Source organism: Telopea speciosissima, chromosome 10, assembly GCF_018873765.1.
Source record: "Telopea speciosissima isolate NSW1024214 ecotype Mountain lineage chromosome 10, Tspe_v1, whole genome shotgun sequence".
NCBI classification, from domain to species: Eukaryota; Viridiplantae; Streptophyta; class Magnoliopsida; order Proteales; family Proteaceae; genus Telopea; species Telopea speciosissima.
The window spans coordinates 43,410,614-43,419,572 of NC_057925.1; the positions used below are offsets into that span (position 1 = coordinate 43,410,614).

The 8,959-nt window shown below is 40.7% G+C and overlaps 1 protein-coding gene across 1 annotated transcript; it reads left to right on the plus strand.

Moving 5' to 3' along the window:
• The first annotated feature begins 5,564 nt into the window (after positions 1-5,564).
• Positions 5,565-8,426, plus strand: LOC122641689 (probable WRKY transcription factor 31). Its single transcript, XM_043834975.1, has 6 exons — positions 5,565-5,974; positions 6,055-6,150; positions 6,229-6,399; positions 6,579-7,028; positions 7,129-7,242; positions 7,414-8,426. Exons 1-6 carry the CDS (start codon positions 5,606-5,608, stop codon positions 8,173-8,175), a joined length of 1,962 nt encoding a protein of 653 aa, XP_043690910.1. The 5' UTR covers positions 5,565-5,605; the 3' UTR covers positions 8,176-8,426.
• The last annotated feature ends 533 nt before the right edge of the window (positions 8,427-8,959 follow it).

Consider the following 8,959-nt stretch of genomic DNA (forward strand, 5'->3'; position numbering starts at 1 on the left):
TGTTGTGCATTGTGCAGTGCATCTTTAAAATGTATTGGATGGTGCACTGAGACTTAAATTTTTATCTTCCCAAATGCAATGGCCACCTTTCGATACACTTTAAATTTTTTCAAGTATAATGATCACCATTCGGTGCACTTTAAGGTTGTAGAATGAAAATCTTAATTAATTATCTTTTATTCTTCTTTCTTCTTATTATTTATTTTGGTCTGGGCAGGAAACCTCAATTGTCAGTTGGAAAGTTTCTGACGTCAACGTGTATTAACCGGAAATTGTTGCTTATTAATACATTAGTAGACATTTCAAACGTGGAGCCAATTTCAAGCTCTCAACCTAATGTGAAGTGTGAAGTGTGAAGTGTGAAGTGGTCGGCATTGGTAAACAACTAATGAACATAATAATAATATATTAGAGAGAGAAAGAGAGGGTGTGGTGACTGTTTCTTTTACGCGTTGTGGGCGCACAAGAAAGTAGAAAAAAAGGGAAAAGAATAAGACGTAAGGATGGCAGGTGACTGGAACTGGAAGAAAACTGGATTTCCTTTCTCCTTGGTTTTGACTTGTCTTTCCTATAATGCGGCCCACAAAAGGCCATCACCGCACCAACCCACCTCTTGTCACGGCCCGGCCTCTACGATCTGTCTCTGCTCACAATAACCTCACACGCTTCCTCCTCTTCTTAAGGTCTTGGAAGTCTCCTCCTCTAGGCTCCACTCCAAGCCTTCAGCTCTCTAACTTTCTCCCTCTTCCGTGGACTACGACACAATCAACATAATATATCTTCATTGTTTTGATTAAGACTTCTCATCAGTAGCCGTATATATGATTGTTTGTTTCTGTATGTCCACATAGATTATCTTATTTGAGGTTTTTCTTTGCTTCCAAATGCTTGTCCATTTTAAAAAACCTAAAGAAAAAGTTTCCCATAATGAGCCATTAGGCGTTTAGGTCTACACTGACTCTCTTTCTTCTTAGACACAATGTGGAACACTAATTGAAAGAATCTGATTCTTATCCTCTCATTGGTGAATTTTTCTCCTCTCAAGTTCCCTGCCCGGTTAGGTTCTTAGGTTCCTCTCATAGGGAGGGTGAAAATGATGACTTCACCCCACCCGGGTAGTGTGCTCGGGCAGGGGGTGAGGTCGTCATTTCCGGTCTCCTATGAGAGGAACCTACGAACCTGACCGGGCAGAGAACCTGAGAGGAGTTAAGTCCCTCATTGGTGTGATTTCTTACTCTTGCGTCATGGGAAATCTATGTCAAACTAGGGCCTGATTTGGTATAATTTCTATTTCAATTTCAAGGGTGATTTCTATTTCTGAAATTGTTTGGTTTGATTTTTGCACCTTATTTCATTTGATTTAGCAGTATTGCTCTTGAATGAACACATGGTTAATTTCATGGGCAAAGTAGTAATTTCATGTTAAAAATAAAACACCACCCTTCTTCTCCTAATGGTCTCACCATCACCACTCCACTCCCACCATTGCCACCACCACCACTACCACCACTACAACCCTGTTACCACCACCACCACTACCCCGCTACCACCACCACCACCACTACTACTACCCCGCTACCACCACCACCACCACCACCACCACTACCCTGCCATCACCATCACCGCCACCACTGCCGCTGCCACCGCTACCGCCGCCACCACCACCATTGCCATCGCCACCACCACCACCCCCACTACTTCCACGTCACCACTACCCTGCCACCACCGTCACCACCACCACTACCCCGCCGCCACCACCACCATCCTTCCCAAAGAAATATAGAGAATCTATTCTTAGAATTTGAACTATCAAATGGATTTTTTTATTCTTGAATTGATTTCTTGAAATAGTCAACAAATAGATTTTTGGTCAAAAAATTGAAATTGTTTTAATTGAAATAGAAATCATACCAAATCAGGCCTTATGAAGTTTAATTGAATTTTGTTTAATGTTTCAACTTAATCATACAACTTCAATTGTTTTATATTATATTATTTTTATTTTAGGGAAAAAGAATGTTGCTTGGTCGTGTGGTTCTTGCGCCCAGAAAATAGGAGAGTGAGAAATTACCTTTTCATCATCCATGAAATTAAAAATCTCATCCATGTTGATGCCCATGTGTGCGCTCTCATTGGCACCCACCCTGGTGCAGGGGCTACACGACCAAGCAACGATTTCTTGCCATTTATTTTTTATTTTTTAAGGGAGAGTGAATGTTGCTTGAGCGTGGCTAGCGTAATTCCCACGCAGCCTGGTTTATAATCGTCGGTTTGAGATAATTTATTATGGACCGTTGGATCTAATGTAAATCTTAATTTAATAATTAAATACTAATTTAATAATTAGATATTGGTTTAACAGGTAACCAATATCCACTTCTTCCTCCTCTTCGCAGAACACCACCCTCTACAACCTCGACCCACCCTTGTTCTTCAGATGCCACATGATGCGCGTGTTGCAGAGTTACTACCAAAACAATTGATTGTAGCAATTGGTTCTGCAAGTAGGATGAACTTGAAGGTCCTGATCCCATTCTGTGAAGCAATGGTGAGTTGGGAAAGTTGACGTCGATGTAACAGAGAAGCGATCCTGACACGATATCGAAACCACATTGCAGAATGGACATGTCGAAGGAGCAGAGATTAGTGTTTTCGGATGGGACGAATTTCAGGGGAACCACATTGTAGAGAAAGTTTGATTGGGAGGAAGACCATGGGGTGAGGCAATGGGTTGGGAGCATGGAAGAAAAACTCGACCGAAACCTATCGAAACCACCGGGTTAACTTGGTTTTGCAGGTTTCTGAGACGAGTTGAAAGGGGATTTTATAAAATCCTTGGATTCGACCGGGTTTCGATGGTTTCGACCATATTTCGGTGGTTTCAACACATGCCCATTGAATTAGGGGAAACTTGGCTCGAAACTAGGACATGGATTTGTATTCATTTACTTAAGATATTATTCATAAATAAGCAAATACCCCCTATTTGAATCCAATAAAAATAGTTAAAAAATCAAATTTCAAAAAGAAAAAAAGTAAGAACAAAAATTGGATTTTCAACGGTAAGTGTAATTTTCAACTTTTTAATGCTAGGGTTTTTCTCAAATTTAAAAATTCCATAAATCTTAATATGGTAAAACATTGCTAAAAACCAAAAGTGCAGTTTCATTTGTTTTGATGTCCAAAAAAATATTTTCATTCAGAGCGATTTTGACAACATTCACGCATACCAAATTAAGTTTGACCGGTACTTAATTCCTTCAATATAAATCAGATTTAATCAATCTTGGACTTGTTGGAAAGCTATCAAAGCAAAGCTTTCTAACAAATCTAAGATTACTTAAATCTCATTTATATTGAAGGAGTTATGTTCCGATCAAACCTTATTCGATACCATGTCCAAGAACAATATACAATATCAAACTTGAATAAAAACCACAAGTATTATTTTTAGTGTTCTCTATGTGAAACTAATGTATGGATTGAGTTTAAAATGTTAAAAATAGACAGCACAATAAGAATCAGGGCAAAAAAATAACTTCTGGGCCTCGAAACCAAGGTTCGAGTTAGCCTGGAGAAAGTCCCAAGTTTCGATCGAGATTTGATCGAAACCGAGACGAAATCGTTTTTTGGCTGATCGAAACCTAGTCGAAACCCGAGTTTTAGAACCTTGGTTGGGAGGAAGAATAGGGGTGGATCGAGGTTGCAGAGGGTGGGTTGGTAGGTTGCAAAGGGTGGTGTTTTGCGAAGGGGGAAGAATGAAGAAATGAGAATTAGTTAACTTTTCAACAAGTATTTAATTATTAAAGTAATATTTAAGTATTAAACTGATAATTACCTTAGATCCAACGGTCCATAATAAATTATCCTAATCTGACGACTATAAACAAGACTGCATTGAAACTGTGCCAGCCATGCAACCAAGTAGCATTCTTTCTCCCCTTTTTTAATCATCTGAAAAGAAGTGCACATGGGCTACAACTAGAAGGGAGAGAGAAAACGGTGCAATGCCACAAGGGCTACAACTTGAAGGGAGGGGAGAAGAGAGTGGTGGATGATCCAACCTAGACCTACCTCCTGCAAGGTAATGCTGCAAGCTATCTAAGCAAGGGTCATTATTATAATTCTCCCTCTATTATACAAACCAAATTGATTGGATGTTGTATTGGAGGGTCTAATCCAAAACCTTGAGGTATTAGGTGGAGTGAGTTCCTCAATTATATGAAGAAACCAAAGACAAAAGTGAATTAGTATGACAATATGCCTTTATTACTCTCAACATCTCAACGCTTTCGTATAGTCTTAAGATACTTAACTCTACACGTGGATAGATAAGTGAATTAGTATGACAATATACCTTTATTACTCTCAACATCTCAATGCTTTCGTATAGTCTTAAGATACTTAACTCTACACGATAGATAACTAAAAAGAACAACAAACAAACTTGTACTCTAATACCATATATTGGAGGATCCAATCCAAATTAGTAAATAATTATTGCATCGACAACAATCTTGTTAAAATATAAATTTTTTCCATCTAGAAAGAGAGGGAGTGAGGAAATAAATAGCAGTAACATTGATTGATCATGTGGATTTGGATTTTCAGTTACTTTCATTTTTGGAAATGAAATACTGTTTGTCTATAATTGAGGGCGTGACTTTTCCAGTAGTTTTCTCAAACCCACTTTCAATCTCATTAATCCTCGGTGTTATCGATGCATGGCTTGAGCCACGATGAGAAATTTATTAGCTGGACCAGATTAATCGTTCGATCAGATTATTATAGATTGTAACTTAGTCTAGTACTACAACGACACACCTAATCATTACCATGGTACCTTGCTTTCTACATTAATTAGAAAGAGAGAGAAAGAGAAAGAAAGAGAGATTTTATTTTCTGTGTGTCACAACAGTCTAAACAAGGGGCGAAGGACTCGGTCCCACCAAGGGAGTAGAGGGAGTCAACAGTGATGCCGGGCCGATCTGATCTGATCTGATCTGATCTGAAAAAATAAAATATGTGAAATGTGGCAAGTCCAACGTGGCATGGTCAAAAGGAAAGAGAGTTAAAGAGGGCCCACTAAGTCGTCATAGGGCCATGCCGTCAAATTCGTTGACTGGGCTTTCTCTCTACTTACCTCACGTGGAAGGCGCCGCACCAATCGGGAACGGTGGATATGTAGAACAAGTCAAATCCGGTTTTGACGAAAATGTTGATTAAGAAGAAGAAGCTTTGTGGGGACAAAGTGGATGGAAATACTCCTTCTATGACATATGAAAAAAACCAAACCCTTGTGGTCCCCACTGACAGCTGTCTCACCTGACGCACCATCTGATGTCACCTCTTTGCTTTCTCTCTCTTCTCCTCTCCTAGAAGAAGAAAGTCCAAAGTCATTTCGGTCTTCATCCGAAGCCTTTTTATTGCCGAGCCAATTGCACCGGTAAAAGACTTCAGCCTTCACACCTTCTCACCTCTCGAGTCTCTGACTCAGTACTCTTCCTCTTTCTCCGCTCACTCTCTCTCCTCTTCTTCCTTTTCTAAGAACCTCAATCCTTTACTCTTCAATCGTCTTCTTCTCTTCTCTTCTCTTCTTTGATTTATGGACAAAGGAGGGAGACTCTCCATTGATTCTGATCCAATTAGGTTCTTCGCCACCAAACCAACACCCATCAACCCTTTCTTGAAGACCAAGTGGAACAAGAAGCCAGAACTCATGGATGACTCTCCTAACAACCGTTTCTCTGGTATTGGATTTCCCGTCAACCTCAACTATAGAGATGATCAAGCTACTCCGGTATCCACCGTCGCCGACGGTAGACGTGCCGTCCATGATGAGATGGACTTCTTTTCCGATAGGAATCGGTCCCAAGAATACGAGGCTAAAGCATCCACCGTCAACGTCAAGGAAGAGGATTCTCATGGTGGCGCCGCCGCCGCCGCCGCCTCACGTTTCGATTTAGATGTAAATGTGAGCATTGAAACATTTAATAAACAACACTGGCACTACTAATCATAATTATTGAGTTCTTATTTTTTTGCCTCTTTTAGACTGGTTTACACCTTCTCACTGGAAATACCGGTAGCGAATCGACGGTAGATGACGGAATATCTCCCAATGCAGAAGATAAACGAGCTAAGAGTGAGGTAAGAAGATTGGATACTCATTTAATTTTGAATCTAAATTGGTATCAATTTCCACTTAAAGAGCATTATTTGTTTCAGCTAGCTGTTTTACAAGCCGAACTGAATCGGATGAACGAAGAGAACCAACGTTTGCGAGGGATGGTTAATCAAGTCAGCAACAACTACAACAATCTACAGATGCATCTCATTACACTGATGCAACAACAGCAGCAACAGAAACGCAAGCCCGAAACCACCCAAGAACACGAGGTTAGTATCCGTAATTCATTTGTTGGGATTTAGGTAGAACTCATCTTTAAAAGCTAGCCGTCAAGGAAAGAGTGCTTAAATATATATAAATCTTTACATTAGACTACTCATATCCGATATGAGATTATTAATTATTCTGCGTTAGTAATGAAATTGGTTGGTGGGTATGTTGCTTTCAGATGTTAGAGGGGAAAGTGGAAGAGAAGAAACATGAGGGGAGTGGGGGGAGTGGAGGAGGAGGAGGAGGATTCATGGTGCCTGGACAGTTCATGGATATGGGGCCATCAGGGACGGTTGAAACGGAAGAGCCATCTCAGTCTTCATCTGAAGGTCATAGCCAAGACCGTTCTGGGTCTCCCCACAACAATTTGGAGGTGGCGTCTAAGGAATATATATCTCAAAAGAATAGTGGTGGTAACAGTGAGATTGTCCCGTTCGAACAACAAGAGAAGAGTGAGTTTGGAGAAGGAAGTAGTGTTGGTAGGGAAGAGAGTCCAGACCAAGCATCGCAAGGATGGGTAGCTAACAAAGTCCCCAAATTGAATGCTTCAAAGAACGTTGATCAGTCTACAGAAGCAACCATGAGGAAAGCCCGTGTCTCAGTTCGTGCTCGATCTGAAGCACCCATGGTAATAAGCAAATCACTTCTTAACTGTTTGATTCTTGGTTCATTAGTTATTAGTTAATTGATTGGAACTTGATTTTTTTTTTGCCCTTTTCCCCTTTCAGATCACTGATGGATGCCAATGGCGAAAGTATGGGCAGAAAATGGCGAAAGGAAACCCTTGCCCTAGAGCTTACTATCGCTGCACCATGGCTGCTGGTTGTCCCGTTCGCAAACAAGTATGCCCTCTTCTTATGTGTTTAATGGATTTCCATTCATTAGTGTAATAGATACTAGATTGAGTCAGACCAGTATGAGATAGATTAAAGGATTTGATTTAACGCGTTTCATCAGCTTTGAAGCTTTTTGTGTATCAGTCAAACTAACATGATTTATCACATTGGTAACAGGTCCAGAGATGTGCAGAAGATAGATCAATCCTCATAACAACCTACGAAGGAACCCACAACCACCCACTCCCTCCTGCAGCTATGGCAATGGCATCGACCACATCGGCGGCAGCATGTATGCTGCTATCGGGCTCGATGTCGAGCACCGATGGGCTAATGAACTCGAATTTCCTGGCAAGAACGCTACTACCATGCTCGTCAAGCATGGCTACCATCTCAGCTTCGGCACCTTTCCCAACTGTGACATTGGATCTAACGAACTCACCCAACCCTTTGCAGTTCCAAAGGCCACCTACACAGTTCCATGTCCCCTTCCCTCCCGGCCCATCAGCAGCAGCAGCGGCCAACAACTTTGGTGTTGCATCAACACATCCTCTCGCTCAAGTCTTTGGCCAAAACCTCTACAATCAGTCGAAATTCTCTGGCCTTCAAATCTCTCAGGATATGGACCCTTCAAAGTTCTCCCACCAGCAACACCCTCAACCGCCACCTCAACAGACCCAACAAGGGGCGGCGCCTTCACTTGCCGACGCAGTGAGTGCCGCCACTGCTGCCATCACAGCGGATCCCAACTTCACCGCCGCTCTGGCAGCGGCCATATCATCTATCATTGGCGGTGGGCAACAAAGCAACAACAACAATGATAACAGTAACAATAATAACATCGACAGTAATAATAATACTGTCAGTGGCAACACCCCTACCACAAACAGCAACAACAATAGCAATAAACTCACCAATTCTACTTTTGCAGGGAATTAATGTTGTCCTTTTTTTTTTTTTTTTTTTCTTTTACCACCTCTTCCGATTGGTTTATATTTAATTTGTTTTAGGGTTTCTTCATTTTCAGTGGGAAAAGAAGAGAGAGATTATACAGGTTTTTTTCGGGGTTGGTGGCCGGGGAAGATTAAAACACGATTTCATTCTTTCTTGTCATATTTCAAATTGAATAATTTTGTCCAAATTAGCTGTCTATGAATACAGAAGAATTGCACATTAGCTTGATTCTTGGACTTATCGGTCCATTTATTTGACTTTAATTATCTCATAGCTTGGTTTTAATCTATTCTATAACATGACACAAATAGAGTGAAAAAGAATATTGCAGGAAAGGATAGGTACAACGTAAGAGGCTTGGAATCATTCTTGATTCTTTTTCTTCCAATTTTTATTTTTAAACCTCAGTCAAGAAAACCGTCTTTCTGAATCCTAAGAAAAGTGATATATAGAAATAGTTTGACACGGAAATGGAGAATTAGGTGAGATGGAAAGAGTCTGCTACGTTTTGTTGAAGAACAAGGTAGAGAGACGATGGTTGTCTTATTTCTAGCTTCATCTTTTCCCTTGTTTCCCAACTTTGTTCCGTGCTGCCCGGTTCTGTAATGTAAGGGACGGACATATACGATTGCGAGCACTGGGTTCTCTTTTAACCAAAAAACCAAAAAACGACATGGTTCTCTAATTAGATTGCAAAAGGAATTTCCGTATGTAGGCGTACACCATCCATCCTATTCTCCGAACAAGAATTCCCTTTCTTGCTTTTTAA

Coding starts and splice junctions, on each gene's coding strand:
- LOC122641689 (XM_043834975.1), top strand. CDS start 5,606: ATGGACAAAGGAGGGAGACTCTCCATTGATTCTGATCCAATTAGGTTC. Junction 6,400..6,578: donor AAACCACCCAAGAACACGAG/GTTAGTATCCGT, acceptor TGTTGCTTTCAG/ATGTTAGAGGGGAAAGTGGA. Junction 7,029..7,128: donor CTCGATCTGAAGCACCCATG/GTAATAAGCAAA, acceptor TTCCCCTTTCAG/ATCACTGATGGATGCCAATG.